The sequence below is a fragment of the Meleagris gallopavo genome, chromosome 20 (assembly GCF_000146605.3).
Source record: "Meleagris gallopavo isolate NT-WF06-2002-E0010 breed Aviagen turkey brand Nicholas breeding stock chromosome 20, Turkey_5.1, whole genome shotgun sequence".
NCBI classification, from domain to species: domain Eukaryota; kingdom Metazoa; phylum Chordata; class Aves; order Galliformes; family Phasianidae; genus Meleagris; species Meleagris gallopavo.
The window spans coordinates 7,756,628-7,782,415 of record NC_015030.2 but is presented as its reverse complement, the minus strand read 5'-3'; the positions used below and the strand labels follow the sequence as shown (position 1 = coordinate 7,782,415).

The window sequence follows — 25,788 nt, the reverse complement described above, 5'->3', positions numbered from 1 at the left end:
AAAAAAAAGAAGAATACGGCCTCAATTCACTTTTTTTCTCTCATTTTGTCTACTAGTAAAATCCTCAATCTGTTTTAAATGTAATGGCATAGCAAAAATCTTTCTGTTTAAATAACCTTCCTGTGCTTTTATCAGACCCAATTTATTAGGAAAGCCCATCTGGCAAATCCTTTTGCTGAAGAGGGGCAAAACCTACTCTGTATTTGCAATGCATTATTGCCAGGTGCAGAGAGATTTAAAAATAGCACTTCTGCTAACATAGCAGAAACATCATTACCTGTGAGCTGGGCTTATTTGAGAATAAAACATACAACTATGGTGACACAAAATAAAAGCCACAGCGTGATGGGCACGGTTTCAAACACAGCACTTTCCCAGTGCTTCTTACTTAGGCCTCGTCTGGCAGTTTGTGACAGCACACTTACTGTTGGGGATTCCATTATTTTGCATTTAGCATTTATTTACTCAGTGCACCTTGGGAACTGCAGATGTTACGGGCAGCAGATGTGGAACTGTAACCTGTTTTCCAGGAGGCAAACACTAATGTGGAAATATGGCACTGGCTTGTAGTAATGCCTTTTCAGGTTTACAGTGAAGTCTTATTTTTTTCTTAAGGTTATATAACTAAATTTGTTGCTTATAGGAATATAACTCCAAAATCTTAATGAGTATACTTGTCATTAATGCTGTGACATCAGCATCACCATTTGAGGACCCCACACATAGATTCATTTTTTCAGAGTCTTATCACAAAATATTCCACCAACATGCTTTCAAAGTTCAATCCCTCTTTATTTCCCCTCTTTAAGCTGAAGATGATTTTGTCTGATTTTGAATTTCAGAACCATTCCTTCATGGTTTTAATACAAGTGTTCCAGCACTTCACCACCCAGCTACAGTGGTTAGGTTTTGGATTTCAGCTTACACAGCTCAGTGCTCCAAAAAGATTTGTTGATGTAAAGACACTACTGCAGAGATTTATGAGGAGTCACTTTTTAAATACGTTTTCTTTTCTTAATTTCCATAAAAAGATGTTTTCTGCAAGAGCCAATTCTTCAGAACTGTGATTACAGGACGGTTCTGAGGTTAAAATATGATAATCCAGTCAGCCTTTATGTGAGCTCACAACTGACGTTAGTAAAAGAGCATTTTCATTTGTCTGTGCCCTGTGCTGAACTACAGTACTGAGATGTTACTCACAGTGGGGACTGCGGCATCTGTATTATATCAGCTACCACAGTTTTCTGGATCAGCGACACGACAAACTTTGTTATCCACAGAGCACTGGACAGGAGTAAGCAGGACCCACTACAGAGCAGCTGAAGTCAAAAAAGTCAGCAACTGAGCAAGAAAACTGCAGCAGCTGTATGAAATCTTTTTATTTGCAGGTAACTAAAAAAGTTTATTGCGAGTGTCCAATGCTCAACTGTTTTGTTATAAGCAGGAAATGAAACACTGCTCCTATATTCAGGTTCTCAGAACTGGCAAAGAACATGTTGCTCAGTATCTTATGTCTACAGTAGAAGTTTCATTTCAGTGAATGATTCACTTGAGGCCCTCTCTCACCCCTCAGCAAAGCTCAGTTTGTTCTTTTCTATAATTCAGATAAATACATAGGCGTATATGGGCAATATGTGATAGCTGGTGATACTTATTCACTGATGTTGAAGTCACAAGGAAATAAGATAGATCCTCCTACCTGTAAGCTTGTTCATTCTTTATAAAGAAATACATAATTCTGTATTCAATGTGATTATGCACATGCAGATTTGGAAACATGACTTCTAAACAGCTTAAAACTTTCAGGGCTTTTAGGTCCACGGTCACCAAAAAAAGCTGTATCTAAGATGTGGGAGAAGTGGTAAGGACTTTGGTGGTAACTTAGTGATTAAGTTTATAGACAGTCATTAAGTCGTCTGCTTTGGGATATCTAGATTTGTTGCAGTCATACCTCCTCCAGTCTTCCAAAAGGACAACACTTCTGGCAGCTGAAGTCAGTCTGCCTCCACAGATGACAGAACAGGACTCTGTGCCTGTGTGTAACAGCTAATAAACTGCCCTCCAAATCATCATTCACCTGTCGATTTCAGCCCTTTGGTGCAGGCACTGATGGATAAGCCCTCCATTCCTAAGGGAATCAAATCTCTCAGACGATTCTGGTCAAGATATTACTGAGAACTAGCAGCAGAGGTTCCTTTAAAGATTCCTTAATGCAACAGCAATCCCCATTAAGCCACCATTAATTCTATATTTGCCCATTCAGTGTGATGCTAGGTGTCCCTTGGATATCTCATGAACCTCCTGCAGTAACTGCAACAGGACATAAAATAAATTTAGAGCTTATTTCTAGAAGGTGCCAAGGATGCTGACCCTGATACAGAGTTGCTTAATTTTAAACATGTGAAAGAGCCACGGTAATGAAGAGATTACTACCATGCCTGAAGTTAAAACCATTCTCATTGGTCTTTCTGGATTAGAATTAGAACATTCATCCAGTGGGATCTAATTCTTAAATCCTGAGGATTGCATCCACATTTAATCTCTAACGTATCAATTGAGATTAAATGATGCAAAACCAGCCAAATTATTGTTATTAGTGTAATTAAAATACCTTTTAGTTATCTCTGAAACTGTTATTTGGAAAATACAGAGCATTTCTCATTTACATAGAGTTACTTTTTTAATGCTGCTCTGATTAAAAACAGACAGAAATGACATTTAAAATAATTAAATACCTTCTTACAGTCCCTAAATTATGTAAAAGACCTCAGAGAAAGGGGAATTTGGCTTCATATTCATCATATGGCAATATAAAGTACAGTTAGCAAACTTTGGCAGATTTGGAATTCAGCTACCATTAATTCAATGCACAGTTAAAAGCTGAGGTGATTTCATTCCTTTGTATGAATTCTGAAACAGAATTTGGAAGCCATGGGCACAGAGAAAACAACAGATGCTGGTCTATTTTTGTTGTTAAAAATCACACAAAAAAATTCCATTTTGCTTGGAATAAGGTCTCTAGATTTGTCTCTGAAGTACAACACACAGACTAAAATTCTTTTCTCCCACTGAGGCTGTTTTTCTATATCATTAGATACATCATATGAAAATTAGGTTTAATACTTGGCTACTAAAGAGAGGAAAGCTGAAAAGCTAGATGTTACCTTCCTATTTGCAACTTGCAAAAGTGCACACACTGAGGGGGAAAATCTTACATGATTTCTTTAAAACAGAGTCATTCCTAAACAGAACCAGCAGACCAGGGAGTTCAGATGAGATGTTGGGACCAATAAGCTGGTTCATGAGGTGTTATATAATTTTTGGTACGTAACAGATGGGTTTTATTATCCAAGAAAACTCATAAAATTACTTCTCATTCTACTGTAGATCCAATTTTCTTTTATGACCAGGACGTAAAATCTGAAGTAGGACCTATAAATAGAAGATAACAAGTACCCAACTATTTTTGTCTGAAAAGCATGCCTCCTATGGCATAGAAACATACTCTTTGGCAAGTCTTCATTTTCTAACCTAAAAATGACAGTGTAATCTCATATTGTATAGTCAAACAGCTGCCATGCTTGTTGCCAGCTATGAATATATACTTGGCTTCAGAGGCAAATCGTGTCTCCAAAATGAAATGCAAGCAGAGATCTGAATCATTTCTCTCCAGTTACTTGTTCTGAACCACCATTTTCCAACACTGATATTAAAACATTGAGACCTCATCTCCATTGGCATGGTTGTTACTGATTTCAGAACAGTTAATTGCATTGACCTAAAAGAAGCAGTCTGTCAAATGTACACAGGAGCAATTTTCAGGGGAATTTTAAGTGAGTGAACGTGCTGGTTTGCCACTGATGCTTTTTAGCAGGCTTACTACATTATGTAGTGTGCTTCAGTCCCTCCTGGTCTCACGTCACAGTTGCCCCTGAGCAACGTGCATCAACCCTACTCTCCCTGCAGCATGTCTGTCCTTTGCTTTGGGCTCAGACACTTCACGTGGCATTACTTTGGGGTGGAATGCAAATTAGGAAACCAGTAATGTTTAAAACTTCTCAGAGCTGCAAACACTTAAGTGAGCTTCATGATTTAAAGAAAAATCCTACTCTACTGTGCATGAAAAGGTCTGGTACTGGTCACAAATTGACAAAATATACAAATTGACAAAATATAAAAAAAAATATACAAAAGATACAAAAGCATTTCAAGAGGTTGGAGAAGTCATCTGTAAAAGAAAGAGCCAAGCAGCCTAGACTGAGAGTTTGCTACCAGCTTCCCGTCTAATCAAAAGCTTCTAAAATACCGACCATGGAAATTTCACATCAAAATAAAATTGTTTTGACTCTAATGAAGGCTTTACTGCAGCTTTAGACATTCCCTTCACCTTTCCCCCATCACTTTGTCTCTTACCTCTGATTCCTTGTAATAGCGCTCAGGAATTTCATCACTGGCAATATCAATGAAGCAGACTTCTCGTTCCAGATCTTTGGCTTCATTGTCAAAAATCTGCAAGAGTTAAAGAAACGTAACACTAACAGAGCACACTCAGAAAATCCCGGAGTAACGGCTATAAGCCTCCTTCAGTAATTTGTGTAACAGAACGCTTTCAGATTTCCACTTGCACAGATGCCGGAATAAAACGTTACAATATTTGTGTGCACACAGTTATTTTCTGCAGCCATCGCAGGTACCACAGCATGTGCAAGCAGGCAAAGGGAAAAAAATGGATGTTATCAAAATCATGCATAAGTAATGTGTTTCTAGACATGATCAACACCATATATTTTGGAAATACTAGGCACTTGCATCTGCAGCACAGAATAGTTCTGTGCCTCTGTCCATAATTTAATTATTCAGGTACACTGGTGACCCATGAGACGTATGCTTTGTACGCAGTACATTTCCACTCATGATTCTGGGACTTGGAAATACTGACTAGTTAAAAGACCATCAAGAATTAGTGCCACAGAATTCAGGGAAGTTGCGTACACTGTCAGTTCCAAGCTAATAATGTGTTTTTCCCTTTGGGGCACAATGTTCTTTAACTTGTGTTTCTGGAAGCATAAATGTTATATTCTTCCTTTCTTTTTCAAATAAATGTAGTGAACGCTTCATTTCATCCTAGAGGAACAGTTAAAAATACAAAATGCCAACACCCATGCAATAACCAGAACACTTCTTTGGTATTCCTGAAAGAAACGGAGTCTCCCATACAAAGCATTCAAAACAAACTAGTATACAAGCTAGTAAGAATATTGCTCAGGAAATCACTGTTCAAATAAATGAACAGCTAAAATTTGATCCTACAATTCTAATTGGTAGTTAAAGTAATTTCAACTTTCACTACTGAAATGTAACAACCACTGAATGCTTACTGAACTGGATATAAAATGTTAAAATATTTGAAACCGCAGAACAGAACGAAGGAAAACTCTGGGCTGCTTCTATCTGCTTATCATGTTTATTTTTACATCCCCAATCCCTGCTTTGTTTTGCAAAAAATTAAGTTATTTGAACAAAGTTTGAGCTGAAATGTTTTCCCTTCATAGTGCTCTTTCATAGTACTGAGGTATTGTTTTAAACAGGTATTATGTTTTATGTATGTAAGTTGCTTTGTGCTTCCTTGTTTTTCCTTAGTGAACTCAGATACATGGAGCAGCATCTTGCAGAAATCAGCTCAGCTATTTCTGAACCAAGATGCACTCTACTGTATGCTCTGAGCTTCAAATAATGGAAATTTCCCTTAAATGGGCATCACTAGTCAGCATAAGCCCTGAATCAGGATAGAGCTGAAATATAACTCTAAAACTTGTAAGCAGACACATAACTTTGCACGTTTGCAAGTCCAAAATTGGAACTGATACTCAGCATCTCACCTGAAGACACACGCCCTGCTCCACACACTGCACCTCAAAGTAATACAGTTTTACAGTGTTTTTCTCTCTTTAAGACACTTTGACAGAAGTGGAGATGACAGATGCCTTTGCCAATCTGTCAAAATTGGGAGGAATTTTTCAGCTATTTCAGCTATGCCTTATTTGCTGCTTAGGCCATCCCTGACCAAGTCCTCCATTTCAAAAGTCTGCTGAATGACATTCTCACTTCTCTTTGCTGGCAGAAGCTGTTGTCTAATCCTTTGTGCTTCTTCCCTTCTTGGATTGTCCTCACAAGATTTGCAGACAGATTTAATCTTTTCATTCTATCAGCAGTAGAAAATAAGAAGTAATTAGAGAACACGACTGATTTCTTTCTTAGCTGTAATTCTCTTATTGCATCTCCTAGCCACATAATCTGGGATTCTCTTAAAACCTGCAGGGAGGATGGGTTTATTGCGTTGGTGATCAAAGCAAGTAGAGAAGTTTAAAAGTTTTAAGGGAAAAGATTAAAAGCTATGAAAAGAAGCATAAGGCTCCCAATCTGTGCAACTGCATTTGCAAATGTGCAGAAAATGAATGGTGAGAACAGTCTGTGTCCCTAATATGATGATGAAGAAAGGCAGAATATTAAATATTGTATGGGAAAAATTGGACAGGCTTTGTATTTGGGAGCCAGATAATTAATTGAGATTGAAATACACAATCAAATGAAAAACAGAGTAACAGTCAGGCTGAAGTCCTTTTGGCTGTTGTAGATATTTTTTGTTTGTTTGTTTGTGATGGCTTCTTTAAAACAGAAAAACATTTATATGCTTCCACTTCCTAAGAGGAATGAAAACTCATGAAGAGCATTGTTTGGATTAAATCACCCACAGAATGACAAAAAGTGGAAGGGAGGCCTTAAAGAGGTCATCTTAACAACTGTAAAGTTGTTCCTTTTGGGGAAAAATTGGAAAAAAAAACAACAAAAAACACCAAACAAACACCAACCCCCCAGCCCCCCTTCCCCCCCCAAAAAACCAACAAAACCTAGCAGATGATCCTAAGAAGGATCACTCAAGGACACTGCAACAAATAAGAGCTGCTGCATTTAAATTTCTTCATTTTTTCCTCTTTGTGACCTACAACGACATGTCCTACTACGTACTTTGCTGTAACTTCTCCTTGCCTTGTAGCCAAAACCAGAAACAGGTTGTGGGATGATGGTAAATCAACAGCAAATTCAATATATTTTCCTGCAAGCTCCACTGCTATTTTTCTTATTTTCATCTTCAGGCTAAATTGCTGGCTTCAATCTCATTCACATGTGAGCTGACCCAAGAGTCAACTCTCACGGACAACCACTGCAGCTAACCTGGCTAGACTATAAATAGCAAGGGCCAGACTCAGCTGTATCCTACAGTCACTCTGGCAAACTCCTCATCTACACTGCTAGGACTCCCAGGGTCAAATCTGTGCTTGTTTGGCTTGGCTTTGTTCCATAATATACAATTCTCTCTTGTTATGGGTTTTGTTTTTTGTTTTTTGTCATTGAGAGTAGAGAAGGGACCAGCTGGAATGCTGTGCACTGCACATTTTTTATTTTTATTTTTGCTTATAATTCAGACACAAGGAGGTTGTGATCAGAAGACTGTAATAAGGCAGAGAATCTGCATTTTAAACACTACTGAAAAGGACAGAAAATTTCCTATGGAAACAGTTAAGCAGGTCAACATTGAAGTAGAGACAAGTTGTCAGAGGTGAAATTGATAGAGCAGCCTGTATAGAAAATCCAGTATTCGAAAGCTGCAAGATTGAAAACTGGTGTGCCTTTATCTGGAAGATACTTTTTCCATCCCTCGTGAGGTTTGGGGTGACAGATCTCTATGTTCTCTTGCTTGTTATGTTAGACCCAGGCAGTTGGCCACTGCTGAGAAATGCAGTAAAGGCAGAGAAGTTTTTCTTCTAAAAAAGCAGAGCACTTCTAAAAGAACTACAGGCAGATAACATGGTAGCAAGCATTATCATCATCCCAGGTCCTATGTCATCAGACATCCATACCTGTCTACACACAAACATAAGCCAAAATGATGACATTGTTAAATATACAGCAAGTAAATGCCATTTCCTGAGATGTGAACTTCAATTCTAAATCCAATTCCCTCTCAGAAAGCATTCTTCTCTACCTCTGTATTCTGCTGTGTCACTAACAAAGCCAACAGCCATCCCAACAATGCTATAACTCAGCTTGCCTACATTTGGACAATAGAGGATCCCAGCAGGACAGCAGACTATGATACGAGAAGCACAATATCTTTATACTTTGGAATTTAAAATTATATTAGATTTGTCTCTTGACTTTCTTACTATTCTATTAATTGTAAAGTAATCTGGCTCAAAAAGCCAACCAAAAGGAATAAACACAGCATTTGGCTGGGAGAATCCCCCAACTTAGGTGCATATAAGCATTTGCATTAAATATTTACATATGAAATGAAAAAAAATTACATGCAAATATTGGTATTTCTCAGAAAGTTCCAAACATTCTCTCTATTTTAGCCCACCCCAGAAATGGAGTTTAACTATGCAGCTTGTCATCTCACAAATTCCTCAATACTTGCAAATGCCTTCTGTGAGCAGAATACATATCTATTCCTCTTTAACAGGATGGTTTAAATCTAGCTGTTATGGTTTATGAATAGTTATAAGTTTAATTGTAGTAAGGACTGCAAGAGTAAGCTTCTATATTTTCCTCTTTAAAAAGGGAAAACCTGGCACAAAGCTCCTCTCCCACTTGAAATTCTAATCTCTTTAAATTGCCATCACCAGAACTACTGGCAAGGATCCCATCCGTCACTGCAGCGCCCTTGAGCAGGCGTTGTCACCTGGTCCACTTAACTCATTTTTTAAGCAAAATTTGGCCTAAAATAGTTATAATAATAAACAACCTACTTAGAACTTGATGTATAGTTTTATCCAGTGTGTAACTTTCCTGTAAATCCTGTTCAAAACCCAGTACCAAAATCCATTAATTTGCTTTTGAGATTTACTTTGGCTAGGATTACAGAAATTGACCGATTTCAACCTCATTGCTGCCTAACATCATGTGGGCACACAGAACTGAGAGCAATTCTTCTATGGGAAAAGACTGAACCTCTCCCTGACAGCAGTAAATTTGGCTGATGGAACAGCATGGGAATATCGCTGCCTGCCAGTCAGGAACTCACAAAGGCAGTTCTGTATTTATAAGCAGCCGTGCTCCCTGCTTGTTTTTATCTCCATGTCATGACTCCTCTATTATTTCATCTTTTATAAAATATCTAATTTAGATTTGTACTTCTTGAACGGAGAAATGCAGTTTTACATCATTACACCATAGTAGCCATAGCTACTTTGTGTTGTTTTCATTGCAAACTACACAGGAGATAAACACATTCACAATACCATAATGGAGAACAAGCCCAGACAAATAAAATTACCCCCCCAAATGACCCCAGCTTTGACTGCAACCTATTCTGCACTGATATCTAAAAGGTCTCTGTGAAATTTCCAGATGATGACCTGCAGTTCAGTGAGCCTAAGCCAGGGCACAGCAGAATCCATTTCAGCTGCAATGGGTGCTTCGTGGCAGAGTCCTTAAACAGCAAATTTGCATTTAATTTACATGTGCTATATTGAAGTTTGTTATAACCTAGTTCTGTGGTACTAAGATAGGAAACAAAAACGGGGAAAAAATTGCCCTAAGCAGAGCCAAACTAGATACAGCTTTTCTTCTTCGGCAGAGAAATTTATTTAAAATAGACAAAATATACTGATTGAGTGAAACGTTTCAGAACATCCAGAAATAAGCACTAAAGATGAAGCATACTAACACTGAATATCGCTCACTTCTAGGACAGCAGAATTAGAACTCACTGTCAAGAAGTGACTTTCTAACAGTGAATGATGGCACTGCAGTGCACAGGGACAGGCGATCCAGCTGTAAGCTAGCTGCTTGCAGCATGCTCAGCTATTAATGTGGCAGGAGATGCTGGTGTTCATTTACAGCTATATGGAGTGCAGAACTGCCCCTTGTTTTCATCTGGCACACAGTCATTCAGACACATTTTCAACGCTTATCTTTGTAAGGCAAAACACAAATGGATAATCTATTTTTTCTTGATCCATACAGAATTATTGCTGTAACTCTGATGACTTTTTCAGCATTACTGAGACACTTCCAGGAATGCAGTCCATTGATACTCATACATTGTCATTCTGAAGAACAATTCTACTTCAAAATATTTACTACACAAAATTACTGCCCCTAAGAAAGTTATTCTTGCTAATACATGTCACGTCCTTTTTAACAACAGGAGGACTCTACTATAAGACACTGTGTGTTATTATTATTATTATTTTAAATAAGAGCCAGCCACTCCGTTTTTCAGAACAAAATTTCATGCTACAAAGAGTAAGGCTCTTTAAGTTTTTCCCTTATTGACAACAACAGGATCATTTTTACAAACTGTACTTTCTTGCTTTCCTCAGACACTGTCAGATGGTAAAATTCATTGCCCAAGTATCAGCAGAAATAACTGTTACTAAAGAAACACAAACAATGAAGCATAACGAACCTTCTGCAACAAGCAGGGAACAGGAATGTCCCTGTGCTTCACTGATCTGCTTGGAGAGCAATGCCTGCACTGCACCATCCATGAAAACTACAGACTGGTCATGCAGTCACTGACGTTTCATCTAAGTAAAGGGTTTTATTGTCCACTGCTCTTTTTAGCAACGTTCACATTTGTGCAAAATGTAACAGATCAAGTTAATGGAGCTTACAGAGCACAGAGAATAGCTTAAAATGATGTCAAAATTTAAGACAGAAAAATCAAGTTACAAAGCAGGCATTGTCTTCCTTGAGTTTCTTCTCTCAAGACAGCTGGGAAGAAAAATCAGGAGGGCATTTGCATCAAGATATATTGCAGTAATTAGGTAGAATCTTACCAGACAATGCAGCATATTAAATAAAATAATATCATAACCTCCCAAAGGACAACAGGAAACTGAGAACATTTGTATTACTTTCTTCTACTAATCAATTTAATTAGCTTTAGTATCCTTATACCTAATTATTGCTTTCTACAATCAATATCTACTTTATTAGATACCTTGGAAATGAAGAAAAATCAGAATTCAAAGATTTAAAAAAACCTGTATCAGAAACCCTCTAGAAAATGGTTATTTAAAATCAGACACATTACCCTCATTAAGTTCATTCATCACATTTTGCATCGCAACTGCAAAATTTACAGACGTACTGTTTTGATTCTTTGTTTACCAGCCGAGATTGATAGTTGCAGCATCCATTTCTGTAGACACACTGTGGGGTTTTTTTATTGCATTTCCCTGTTGCTTTCTAACATGTCAGACATAGTGAAATCTAATCTAAACTTGTTTGATATGAAAGAAAGGTACACACTGCATCTTCTTAAGCCCACAGGCCCCAAGGGGCTCAGCTAGGTCCCTGCATTTACAAACCTTCCAGCATCTCAGCACTGTACCAACCACATCTGCACCAGCAGATAAATGTCACTGGATCAACAGAAAAATATATAAATCTTTTGTAGATTGGTTTGTTATGTTCACACCAGTGCATAACATAGCTATGGGCATTAAAAGTCATGGAAATGAGGGCTGGAATACACTCCTCATACTTTTTCCACCACCTCATTTCAAGTAAAGGTCAATTAAAGCAGCTCATCTTGGCAGGTATTGGCCTAGGCTGTGACTCAAGTCGTCAACTGTGATTTAACATTACTCCACTGGTACTCCAGTAACGATTACATTTTGAAGGGCTGAATTCAAAGAACAGATATTCTTTCATTTACATGATCTGAGCATCCTGTTTCTGTGCAACTTTCATCTTAAATTCTCTGGCTGGAACTATTCAGGACTTGAATCATAGTATTTTAGCTACAAAACTGACACGCTAAAAAAAAAAAATCTGAAACTTCACTGGTTAAACAGCTTCAGTTCTTCCTGTCAGGCATCAGTACAGAATGTGTCTTCTCACTGCTGATATTATAATGTACCAGAACAGTAATCTAAACCCTCCTGAAACCAAAGGTGTGGGCTTACTTTGAATTAAAAAGGGCTGCCAGAAAGTAGAAGTGAAGATTAAAAAGTGCAGAAATTACATAATGCAAAGCTGACATAGTTTGTAATATAACACATTTTTTTCTTTTCTCTCTCCCTCTCACTGATCTCAGCCTGGCCTACACTAGCAGTGACTGCAAGTTGTTGGTATTTGGTGGCTCATCTGTGATCTGTGTTGTGTTACCACTGGGAAAGCTTCTGTATGCCAAAACGTTATTCAAACTGTAATTCAAAGTAGGTGCAGATCAGATACTCATTAAAAAATTATTTATTATGAGATTGCTCAAAGACTTCCTAGTCAGGAGGTCAATTCCCCAATGCTTGACTGTGTGCCAGAGGCATTTGGATTACACTCCTCATAATACACTTTAACTTCTGGTTACCCCTGAAATGGTTGGATAGCTGGACTTGATGGCCTTTGTAGATCCCTTCCAACTGAATAATTCTATTCTAAAATCATGTCTTGTTCTTTTACACATAATTGTGCTGCCATAAACAGTGTAAGAGCTGACAGCTTTGCTAACAGGGGCTCAAGGCAGTTGGGAGAATTGCACCTCCCAGCTGGAAAGCACAACACCTGTCCCTTGAGCAGCTTTACTAAGGTTCATCTCTGGAAACAGAAAGTGTCTATGCCTCAGATCCCTTTTAAGTCTGCTCTACTGCCTTAGAAGCACTCCTTTGTCAGGCCCCTGTGTTAAAGACCAATTTTCCAGATATTTTGAACAGTATTTCACACTTACAAGCTTCTTTCCACAAGTCTGCTACAAATGGTTGTTTAAAGCATGCCAAAATCAAACACACAAGAATGTATTTGTCTATTCATCCAGCTGTATCTAACTTTATTCTTTTCTTGCAAGTTGACCTTGCTTTGCTCCCTGTCAGAGAACCAAAATCTGAGTGCCCTCTTCTCTCCTATTCCCACTTTGCATTCCTGCCCAGCAGCTGCTGGCTATTCATTCCCACCCTTCTCCTACAGTTCTGCAGTTAATTATCCTTTCCATTTCTAAGCTCTCATTCTGAAAGCTTCCTAACTTCCCAACACACACCTCAATGGCCCAGCTGTTGGTCCCTGATGTTGTTTTCTTGACATCTTTCCTCTCTGGTCATTGCTAAGTTTCCTGCTTGCTCCTCCTATCAGCTCTTGTGAATTCAACCCCCTTTGCTCAGATAGACAGAACTGTGAAACAGATGAACTAGAACACAACTGAAAACATGAACAAAATAAAGAAATATTTCCTTCCTTCACCATTAATGTTCACAGGAGCTGAAGTGACATACATAAATTACATTGTATTTAGAAAAATAACAGGTAGAACGTGAGATACAGAAAGGAAGTTGTGTGCATGAATCTTCCATCTCGTGGTGCTGTAGGTAACCACCTCCCGAGCTGATGAGTTGCTCACCAACAGCATATCCAGCTAGGAGTGAAGATACAAACCTGAGAAGGCCTCTTGCTCCGACTGAAATACCCAGAGATGGATCGTGATTACCTAAAAGAATTACATTTAATTTTGCAAAAGTCATCCTACTTACGCTGTCATTGCTTCCTTTGTTGTCCTCATACTTTGTCTCTATGTGAATGGAGAATTTAGGCAAAAATGAACACTGTAACAAAAGAGAAATGTGTTTGACATGATAAAAATATGCTGTGTTCCATCAACTGACACATTCAGTACATCCTGGTTGGTAACAGCTTTCTTGTTGGTTTTTTTTCCATGTTACTTCAAGAAAAATTGTCAAATTTACACAAAACATGAAAGCATTTTATGATTCTGGAAAGATGCAGAGATTATATCTGAAAACAGAACACTGCAATGAGTGTATAAATAAATTAGTATGAGTTCTCTGGAATATCTAGCTACTGCAGTTTTCATGCTCATTATACACAGGAGCACTGAGTGTCCTCTGAGCAGAACTCTGCCACCTTGAGAGCAACTCAATACTCTTCACCACAGACAAGGCTGTCCCCCACACAAAGTATCCCAATATATTCATTGCCTGCAGGTTCTGCACAAACAGTCCCCGTACCTTGACATGCAAGGGTTTGGTTTATTTTCATTTTTAGTGGGAAATAAATTTTAGCATAATTTCTTATTAATTCGATTAAGATGGATTATGAGCTGCCATGGAAAATCTTCTACACTAAAACCCAAAATGATCTCCAGAGAATAATGCAATAAAATTAAGGACGCAATTCTTTTCTTCCTCACAAAGATAATATTTCTGTATTTTACATGGGAATAAATTTTTCTGTGGATTGCTGAATTTAGTTGGATTATGAAGACTAGATTTCATAATAACAGGCAACATAATTTGCAATATTTTCTCCACTGGAATATCTTTCCTTTAGCACTCTGTTCCTCTTCTTTGAAACCAACTTTTCAGAGAGGCAGATAGAGTCAACATCTAAAGAACTGTTAGTTTAACAGCATCTTTACTGTTAGTCATCAAGTCGTGCAATAACTACCAGCAAAACTGAGGTGGTAGTTACTGGTAAAATGCCTCAGTAATACCCTATGGCTAAATGTCTTTGCAAAGACAATGACTACTTCATGTATTGTATGTACAGCTTACACAACGAGGGCACTGTCACGCCTTAGCATTAACACTGCTGTTGGTCCAAGTTTGGACTTGATAAAGTTCGGATAATTCTTCTAAGGGATGGGCTGATGAGTAAGAAAGGAGGTGATTTACAAGACAATTTGCCATGCAACAAAATTAAAATGAGAAGCCTGTTCCTTTGAGACTACAGAAAATATATTCCCCGTTCCATGAATCTCATCTCAAAAATAATGGTTCAATTTTCTTTTGACCGCAGAAATATTCATAAGCACATCCACCCTTGGTGCAAAAAAGAATGAGTTTTGCCAGAACAGAGTTCTGGTGCCAGGGGCTGAACAGATAGCAGAGCCGTTCTGGAGGAAGGAAGAAGGCTGCTGCTCAGGCTGCCCCCCATTAACATAACAAGATATTCCTATGGCACACATGGCTGCTGTGGATGACAGACCACACCAGCTTCCCTTCAAATCATACAAATATTTCCCCTTTTAGTAAAGATTTCTGGGGATCTGCCCCTTACGAGTCTCAATCCACCATAAACCGCGGCCAGCTCTCAGCTATGCAGCTTGTGCACTGAGTGACAAAAACAAAACATTAAAAAATCCCCAGCATGCAGAGTGCAAGATGGGGCAAGTTCAGTGTCAAGTGAGCTGGTTCCTCATTATCCACATCTGGTGGGCAATTAAAGATTGATGATATATGAGTCTCAGAAAACACCAGCTGAAGATGCACAGTATTTATAAGCACTCTGACAGACCTGTGGATCTCGTCGTAATGCAAACTAGCACACAGACAGAAATTCCAGATATTCTCCGAACTGAGGTTGTTTCACCTATCTCACTATTTTGCTCCTGTGCTGACAGACAGCTGAAAACACCTGCAAACAAATGCCTCAGCAAAGAGTAGGCACTTTGTGGAAAGAAGTTCATCAACAAATCAAACAATCAAGAAAAACTACAACAAAAAAAGGGGGAATGAAGAACCTTGAGTTATATTAATATTAGTTGGAAAGAGAGGTGAGTAAAAATGATTGATGACAAGAACTCTACAAATAAATGTTCTTAAAGTAAGCAAAAAGCTATAAATGTCTTGCTACAGAGATATGGAATGACCCAGCAGATGGAGATGCCATCACAACTGAAAACAATGTTCAGTATCACTCAGATGATTCACATTCTAAAAGTAAAGAACATTCCAGTTGTTTTCCACACATGCACGAGAATGGGGAAAGTTGCAGATGTAAATTACTACTGGAGGTGACTTACAGAACACATTAAAAATAACAAAATCACTGACATCTACTGCAGTTTTCAGAGCATTTGAAAGAGAACTTCTTCAGAGCCTGGATGGTAAAAACAGGGGTCATGAATTTCAAAACCTCACAAATGGCAGCTCTGTATTCTACGAAGACAAATAAGTGCTGGCATCACAGCCCAGGCATACAGAGCTGCTGCTGACAACAACCCACAGCTCTGCACATGGGCATCCCCAGGGAAAGCATCCTTAAGGAAATGAACAGAACCTGCCAATTAATTCATCGTTTTTTTTTTTTTTATTCAGTACCTCCCAGAGCTGTGCACTGAAGCAGAACCTGGTACTGCACTACTATGGACTCAGGGCTTAGATCTGAGTACCAGCTTCTAGGAAGGTCTTCACTAAAAGCTGCAGAGATGCCTGCCCTAATAGCACAACATACTAACCGTTTACTGGCACTACGTCTGCATGTTTCGAGGTTACTGCTGCAGCCCAGGCTTCAGTTACCTGTTAAGAATCTGCCCTTTTGATTTGATAGCCAAAATTTAATTTTCTTTGCTACACAGTTAAAATGGATGCTTCCAAAATAGAACTGATACAAATGGAAGCAGTGGATGATGTAAATGATCGAACACTACACAGTTTCAGGTACAGTGGGGGATGTAACACAAAACATGAGAAACATTTGTGCTGTTGACCTGAAGCATAGCTAGGAAACATGGAATAATGCCAAATGACAGATTTCTCACTTCCCCTGCAACAAAATAAATACCTGCTACTTTCTACCACCATCTACAGCTTACCAGCAATGAGTCAGACCACCACACTCAGAAACGCAGCCATTCTATGGACTGAACTTCAGGTGCCATTAGGCTGCCTTTAGCAGTTCAGCGAAGCACAGAACCGAAGTGTTGTTCCCTGCAACTCCAAATCTAGACTGTTAAAAACAACCTTCTGTTCTGGCATTTCAAACAAGAGATGTTAGGAAATGCTTGAGGATCTCCAGATTTCTGCACAAGAACTACTAAGTGCCACTCACCTCATGGCACCTCATTAAAAAGCAGAAAATCATTTTAGCATAAAGCTAACAAAAGTCAACCTCACTGTTGCTTTGCAGATGGTAACATGAATTTACCTCCAAATGAAAGCTACAGTTCAACAAAAAGAACTGGACTGCCAACACAGCTCTGCGGAGCTGGCTGCCAACCACTGCTCCAGCAGCTGCGGGGGGCTCGGTGGCTTTTAGGAACATTTAGCAGGGTCCAAATTTTTGAACATTTCACAGACTGCGTCTCATGATTCATCAGCTGCACTCTGACTAATTGGCAGAGGGCTCCGGCAGAACCAGAAAACTGTTTATGCATCGTTCAAAAGACTTTCATTACTCATGCAAGGAGTACATTTTTTTTCTACTTGAGTGGCTGTGTATATACCCAGCCAGGGATTCAGTGTTATGCAACAGTTGGAATCAAATTTGGGGATGAACAGAGGAAAGAAACCTTTCAGCAGATTTCTTCTCCAAAGCACCGCTCTCTCCGTGCTGCCATCCAGGCAGAGCAGTGCGCAGGGCTCTGCTTCCACGCCTCCGTTCCATTATCTCTACAGCTTACAAGGGTCCTCTTTGGACAAAGAAATAGTGGCACGTTTAATCCTATATTTAAACCTACACTTGATTTCTATTGAACAGCCCTAGTGCCTCCAGAGTCGCAAGGTAAGGATTCTTTCATTAACACTTGCTGAGGAGGCGTCTCCTATTGTCACCTCCACATTTCTTTAGAGGTGCCTGGGAGGGACATGAAAAACAAAACAAGAGAAACCCAACCAAACCGAAGAGCATTTCAGGTGTTTTTGTTCTCTGTGCTGTTGTTTGTTTGCTCCCTGCACTCAGCATCCTTCTTGGGAGGGCCAGGAGAGGATTAAAGCTCAAGAGAGCAACCAACAAAATGCCCGTGGGTCTGTAACCAAGTACAGCACACAAGCACGGGTATTTCCAGATTAAAATAAAGTGAAATGAAAGCAGCATACAGAAAAAGCAGACACTGCAGTTGGATTTTCAACTCACCACAGATAGCCTCTTGGAAAAGGAAAGGCCTATTTTTAGCACGGTGATTGATTAGAGTTGCCATAGCAATAAGAAACACTTAGAGGAACAGGGTAGAACCTAAGTATGCCAGAACACTTGCCAAAGTCTTAAAGAAACAGTCCAGCACATATGGTGTTTTACAATCTTTTGAAGTAGAAGCTTGTAAAAAATAACCTTTGCATAGTAAGTATGTCTGAGGTGGCTGAAGGAATTCCTGCAATTGCCAGTGGATATGTTGGACAGAAGGTAACTCAGAGCAGTTTCTTTTCCTTCTGTAACCCGTTCTGTACAGGTAAGCGTTATTTCATCAACACCATGTTTAGCTTTGGTTTCATTTTCCAGAGTTTCTTTCTGACAAACGTTCAAAGAACAGCCAGATCTCTCACTGCTGCACCTACTTCTGCTCCTTGTGAATATGAAGCCACAACCCCTAAAACCTATTTTTACGCAGCAAAAGTTAATGCCACTTTTTTTTTTTTTAAGCAGAAGTATATCTAAATGCTGACATACCTAGGGAGGCCAACGTTCCACCTCGGTGCCCTCTGATCTCCCACCACATTTCAGGCTAATGAATTATTATTATTATTTTTAAATATGGTCACATGTGTTCCAAGGTAACATACACAATGGGATCCCTTGGGGCAGTCTGAAGTTTAGAGCTAGAGAAAACAGTAACTGCTATAACGAGGTGAGACCAGCCAGGCAATGCTATTTTTCTTGCTTCAAATAGAGTAACTTGGAGATATCACTGTTCTGAATTCAAAAATTTGGGGCATTGTTTTGGGAGTCACTTGGTAACAGCACCTTCTCACTGAAAATCAAAGTAGTGTGAAAAACAAATGGAGCCTGGAATATTGACTACCTTCAAAATAGTCTGGAGAGCACAGCATGCAAGCACAGAGCTGCTCTTGGTGCAGATTACCTGCTGCACAAGCTGGCATCATGGGGAAGGCAAAGATGGTGCAGAAAATATTGGAAAGGACAAGCTAAGGAAGAAAACCACTCTTTGTTTGTATTACATATAAAAACCTGAAGAACCAGTTAACTAACTGTTGCCTCCAACCTCTGAAACTCAGATATCTCTGTTCTTGCCTTCCCTTAGGACCTCCTTCTCTGATACAACAGGAACCTATTTATTGAGGGAGAGTGCAAGTGAGAAACTGTGTGCACGTGGAAATGGCAGTGCCATGAATCAGACAGCAGTCTGAACTGCTTTATGGTAAGCAAAATGGAAAAAGAGAATTGCCCTAAGCAGTTGGATTTAGTCTGTAAAGAATGGGACGGCTGAACGGGACAAAGCCATTAAGTAAGAACACAGGTTTGGTGTTTTCTATTATCTGATTCTTAAAAATATTGCAGCAGTCCTTCCCTTTGCTACAATCTCTCAAGGAACCAAACTTGTGTTTTACCAGAATAACAGCACGAATTCAGAGCCTCTCCTCCAACCTTAAGGGGACCTGGGGAAGGAACTTGGGGAGTAACTTTGTATTCTTTCATACACTTTTTCTATCTTTAATGCAGACCCTTCTTGCACTCAGCTGGAGAAAAGTTTGTGCACTGAAGACAAGACTGATGTATTTCTTTCAGATTTCAAGCACTGATAAAGAAAAGGCAGAGAATAAAACCCTACAAATTCATTGCAGTGAGCACTGCAAACATCTGATGTTTTTTTCCCCCCTTCTCAGGATTATAAACCTAACAATTACAAAAACATCCCTTCCAGCTAATTTACTTCATGGATAAACTGGCAGCTAAGTGAAGCACATAACACGCTTGTTCTCAAAGTAATCAGAAAACAGCGGGTCAATAATGGAACATTTAGCAACTATCACTCTGGGGCCCTGACACATAGCAGATGAAATGATTATATTTGCCTCCATCATTTGCTGTAGAAGAATTAATGTCACTTTGATAAATCAAAGGAATTACTGTCTCCTGTTTTCTGTTCCTTAACTGTTTTTCATAAATATTCTGAATGTATGTCCTATTCTTAACTCAATTTGAACCACTGCCTGGTTGAGATAAGTCTCCTCCTTCATGCAGAGAGTAAAACACGCTATCTGAAGTCTCCATCCTGCTTTATACACTTACAAGTGAGATACCAATAGCTGTCAAAGATTATGTATTTTTTCCTCTCTTTTTTCCTTCCTCTCTTCCTCCAAAATCTCAACTGTCACTTGAAGAGATGAAATAGATATGTGCTGCTTATTGTTGAACAATGTCCTGATGCAGGTTCAGAAACGTGGCTCTATGCATTCCTTTTTCACTTGGTTTGCAACTCAGACAAGTTTTCTTTCTAGGTAATTATTTCTAATCTAGCTGGACAACCTCAGAGAGGAGTAAGCATCTCCTCAGTCATTCTTCAGATGTCTAAAAACAGACTATTTTACACACTTCTAAAAAGATACACATGTAAATGCTACAACAAATTGGCACATAAGGGTTTGTTGAGAGCTCCAGGACATCTTTTCTCCAATTTCCAAGTTGGAGGTTCCATCCTGAAACTAGCAAAGGAATTCTTCCTAAAAGCCAGCAGCAGGAATCACCTATTCCCCAAAGCAAGTATTGCTTGGCTGCAGGCACTCAGCAGTACCAGGGAAACTCCCGAGGAGTTACTTCTATAGGGCTTTCTTCCAGCTGTACCTTAAATACAGCATCCCAAATTTATGAGATTAACAACATTACATACAACATACTTACAAGTAAAAATTGTTTTAGCAAGCTGTCTCACCAGGTTTCTTATCACACAATCAAAATCAGAGCAATTTAAATAGAAGCTTAAGAGCCAGAAAAAAAATAGATTTTCTCACAATCCTTAAGCAATGCCCCACCACCATAACAACCATTTGAACATGAAGGCACTATCTCATTCGCTAAGTTCAATCAAACCTGGATGAATTCCTTTGGCTTCAGCTTCAAAAGCGTTTTTTTCTACTTCCTCCGCTTTCAATAGCAGCAGGAAGCTTGCAAGGATTAGCTCAAGGTTTGAAGCAGCATTTCTTGGGACATAACCCATGTCACATCTTCCTGATAACAAGTCTTTTGTACTGCAGTTTTAATGAGATCCTCCTCCACAAACAGCATGGTATACATTTTAAAATGCTTTCCTGGCATTACAATATTTCACATATTGCACAACAGATAGCATCACTTGTACAGTCACTCTGTAAAGCTCATTATCTTTAGTATGTCATTCACATTACATGTTATTAATACAGCTGTCAAGACCCAATTGTCAACCAGGCAGCCGTATCTTGCTGTTTGCTGTCAGATTTAGAAATCTGCTGTGGAATAGACACCATTCTTCAAAGTGGATGCCCTCAAAACTAGACCCAGACTTCAGAGTACAAACACAACAAACACTGACTCCTATTTCTGTTGCCACGCATCCACTCACTCCTGATTTTTCACACTACCATTCCAGAGAACAGCAATCCAGAAGTTATTTTCAATGCTTGCTGAACTTTTTCCCTTATGCGATCTTGCAATTTCAGGTCCTTGAGAAAATCATATTTATGAAATCTGTACTGTTTCACAGGCAAAACAGATTAGTCTGTACTGAACCACTGAATTCTAGTGTATGTGTTTGATGTTACCCAGTTTCTGAACAGCCTTTGTGTTCTACAGCTGATAGGGCTAAGCCTTTCAGCAAGCTTCAGTCTGCCATTCACATCCTCTTCTAAAGCACTAATGCACACAGAAATAACACTACGGAGCCTTTAAGATCCTTGCTCTTCATTTAGAGTGGAGATTCAGATAAAAAGGCAGGATTTTTCCTTTCTAGTAGTATGCACACCTTGGTAAGGTTCTGCTTCATTTATGTGATTTTTGGTTGATTTGTCAATGATACGTTAATTTTTTTTTTTTAATTTCAGAATCAGTTTTTCCTCGAACTGAGGCTCAGTTTAATTCCCCTGATGTCCCACAGACCCTCTAGAGGGAATTTTCCATTTTTTAGAAAAAAGTGTTTCCAAGCTGTCTTACACATTCTGGGCAAGTTCTGTGCTGGTTAATGCTTTCTTTACAAATTCTCTAATAAATACAGATACAAATTTAGATAAATATTCTAGGCAAATATTGGAATTATTCCCAGTGGTATATTTAACATTTCTGTTTTAGAATCAATAGTTTGAGGCAAAGAACTTCCTCTATTTTCCCTTGAATACCATTTCACAATCAACTGGCTTTAGATTTCCGACTGAAATGCAGTTTCCTTAATCTCATCCCAATATTTTTAGCTTTATTTCCTTGCACCACTGTGAGCAATTATGGGAACTGGGGAATTCCCACAGGCAGCGGCACTGTCACTAAGGCACTGTTTTGCCTACCTTCTGTATTTGTAGACCCATTTGATTTTTCTTTAGAACACTATTCAACTCTGCTCTTGGAACACCCCTTCAGCTGTATCTCCTCTACACACCCTCCATGAAATGTGTTCCAGGTGTTGTCTCATCAGATTAGGAAAAGGTCACTTCCTGATTCAAATTCTTTGAGGGTGACATTGCTCTTTGGTTTCAACAATGCACTGCATTTCAAATTCAGACCTAAGTTTGTTTGCTTCAATCATTCCTACCTGTCTCTTTCAGTTAAAGAAAAAAGTACTCAATAGAGTAACAGGTACCTACGAGACATTGCCTGTTATCTTCACAGTGCAAGATTAAGCTGCTATCAAAGGTTCAGTCACTTAATTACTGTAAACTGCAAAAGGCCTCACTGAAGATGCCTTCAGACAAAAATAGCTGAGAGTCTGTCCCTTTTTTGTTACTATCCCTTACGGTACATGTAAAATTTATTGTAAGAAACTCACGTGTGAAACACAGAATACATAATAAACGCAAGTGCTGCTCTGAAAGTAATGCCTCCTATTCTATCACACTGGCCCACAGCCTCAGGGGTGGATGTCGGTGGGATGGCCAAACCTTTCCATCAGTGTGCCATTATGTGCTGTTGCTGTGTGACAGATGGCAGCAAAGGGGCTCACACAACTGCATATGACATAGGAGTGTGCACAAAGCAAAAGGGTGGAACCGAATTCCTCCATGGGGAAAAAACAGCACCCCTGACATTCATCAACACTTGCTGAATGTTGATGGAGAACCAAGGAGTGGATGTGAGCACAGTGAGGGGCGGGTGGTGTTTTTCAGCTGTGGTGACAGTGATATGAACAAGCCACATTCTGGATGGTCATGCACAGCTGTCACACCACAAGATGAAGAACATCTCGATTAGCCCATCTGAGTCAGCTAATGGTGGTGACTCTTGGGAAAAAACAGTGTTTTATAGCTGAGAATTTGCTCTATCAAACAGTGTTACTGTATTGTTTCATGGAAACAAATAGGAGACATTACTTTTGGAGCAACCTACATACATAATGTTGAAAAGCACAGTTCATCTATACAAGTTTTCAAACCTATCTTACCACATTTATAACTCTAAGCCTCCAGCTTCCAGAGCTAAGCCTCCAAATCCCTTTATTTTGACTCCTTCACATTTATCACATCAAAATCTCTCTCCTCTCTTTATTCTTCACAGGTTTTAAAACATTGCTCAAGACTTTGAACAATGAAGAGTTAAAAACAAATGGGTTATATTTTAACTGTAACCAGAAACTCAATCTAAATCAAGGCAGCTGTTTCTGAAGTCTCCTTTCACCTGGAATTGCCTCACCATCTCCTCCTCATCTTCCAAAGGCTGTTGAAAACTCACTGTATATTATTGAGGTCAATACATTTAGAACAATTTTTCTCATGATTTACATGCTATATTTTGCCTCAGCTCTGCTAGAGAGAATAGCTGTTTTTTTTCTGGGCACCAGGCCCAGTTTATTCTTAATTTTGTCTACTGATCGTACAGTTTCCCAGATACCATACCAGAGACGAGCATTTTATAAGTTAATAAAACAATAAATAAAACAAAGTATGTTCTCATATCTCCAAGTAATAACTAGAACTTTAAAAGCCTTGCCTTGTTTTATAGAAGATTTTCTATGTTACAGTTACTGCATAAAAATATACCATGTTTCAAATGCTAAAAAAAAAAGTCAATAATTTATAAGGAATAGTTCAAATGCAACATTTCATTTCTTAAACAAACAGTTCCACTATTGAAGGTATTACATATTAAGAAGGAATCAGTTTGGCTTCCAGTACTATAGTTCACATAGTTACACTGTATTTTTAGAATAAAAAGAAGGAAAACTTACTGTGTATTCTGATTTCCAATCGTCCATTTGTAAAAAAAAAGAATGATGAGGGAAAAGAAAAAAAAAGAAACGTGAAATAAAACACTGAAGCAAGGTCCTTGCAGTAAACACACATTAAAGGAATTCTGTCTGATAATCTGCTGATTTATGTGTTATTAAAGCGTATGGGACAACAAGGAGTACAAGTCAGCACAGTCTAAGTACATGATGTTTTATTTGCAAGGAGGGTATCACACAGATTACAGCTTTTACTTAGCCATAGTCTCTAATCTCTGTGTCTATCACTTAGTGTGCGATCTGGTAAGATGAACTACTCAAAAACAAGTTAGTAATCATTTTATTTCTTACCTGTGATTGTATAAGGATAATAATTCCAAGCCTTCTCTGTAACATAAAATATTTTGGGAACAACTGCTCTAGCCCAGCTAGGTAGTTTGCTGAAAATAAGAAAATACATAATTAGAATATGTTATGATCTGCATGTATGTAATACAGATGCTTGCAAACATGCTCATACTTTGACAAGTGTTTCACAGGATGCAGTAATACTCAGACTTCACAATATTTTTATCTTACAAACATGCGTTGTTTCAGATTTCTCCACAGATGTATATGAAACCAAGACAGCTTGTTCCCCTCCAAATCAAGCAATATGGCACCAGTGCAATGATCTCTGATCAGACACAAGCTGAGGTTTCAGTGCAGTTTCAAGAACTGAGCCTCGAAGCTCAGGTCATGGAGGACGTAGCAGGTGAGCCCTGCAAGGTGTCTGTGTCACAGTGTTCTCAGCCACAGGGAGGCACCCTCTAATAAGAGCTCATGAGCGAATCTGTGGTGCCAGTCCACTCCCATCTTGACTCTGTCCTTTGTTCTTAGAGGCTGTTTCCTATTTCCCCATATCCCTTGCTGGCACACAAACCCGTACCAGAGTACCAAACAAGTGATGAACAACCACACATTCTAAAAAGAAGCAAAGTTCAAGCAAATCCACCATCCAAGCCCTTCCTAACAACATCAATTACAGTCACTTGAGCTGTCAGTAACAGGGATGCAGCGCTGGCCACTCAGACAAACATGGACTTTCTGTGAGCACAAACTGCACCGTACTTCAGGAGCTCAAATCGTGTTGGTCTGTCAAGGAGTCAAGAAGATCACTCAGGTTATGGCTGAATCTTTACTGATTTTCCCAACTATAAATGTCTGAAACAGTTATTTAAGCATAACTACATGTGCTGAAAGTAAAAAGATTGTCTGTATTAGCAAACTTCAGGGGAAAATAAGTTTGGATCATTAAGGTTTCTTTAACCACGATCTAACTATGCATAAATATTGAATTTGCCCAGAGGCAAAATGCAGACATTAGCACGTTATCTGAAGATTCAAAGTCAAGTGCATTGACTTTTGCTCTTTGATGACATTGCTCAAAAACAGGTTTTCTTTACACAAAACTTTGTGTACAGCCTTTTATGCACCTTTCTACATACGTAAGAATTAAAATATTAGCAGGTAAAAAAATACAAATGAAAATAACGCATAAATCTTTCCAGGAAACCATCACTGAAAATATCAAGTTTAGGACTATCGTTGCAGCTAGGACCACCTTGGCAACAGAAGCTTTTGTCTGTGAAATAATGACATTTTAAGTGAAGCTGCAGCACACTGCTTGCTTGAGCAACAGTGGAGGCATAAAT

General features: G+C 38.9%; 1 protein-coding gene across 4 annotated transcripts in view; it reads right to left on the bottom strand.

The window, feature by feature from the left end:
* Window positions 1–25,788, bottom strand: part of PITPNC1 (phosphatidylinositol transfer protein cytoplasmic 1) — a 72,909-nt gene that overhangs the window by 14,629 nt on the left and 32,492 nt on the right. For all 4 annotated transcript variants that reach the window (XM_019621732.1, XM_019621731.1, XM_010721513.2 and 1 more), the window contains 4 exons: window positions 24,446–24,534; window positions 24,098–24,105; window positions 13,533–13,604; window positions 4,414–4,509 (listed from right to left, as the gene is read on the bottom strand). In XM_019621732.1, the coding sequence (XP_019477277.1) occupies window positions 4,414–4,509; window positions 13,533–13,604; window positions 24,098–24,105; window positions 24,446–24,534 (265 nt within the window). The remainder of the gene's footprint in view (window positions 1–4,413; window positions 4,510–13,532; window positions 13,605–24,097; window positions 24,106–24,445; window positions 24,535–25,788) is intronic.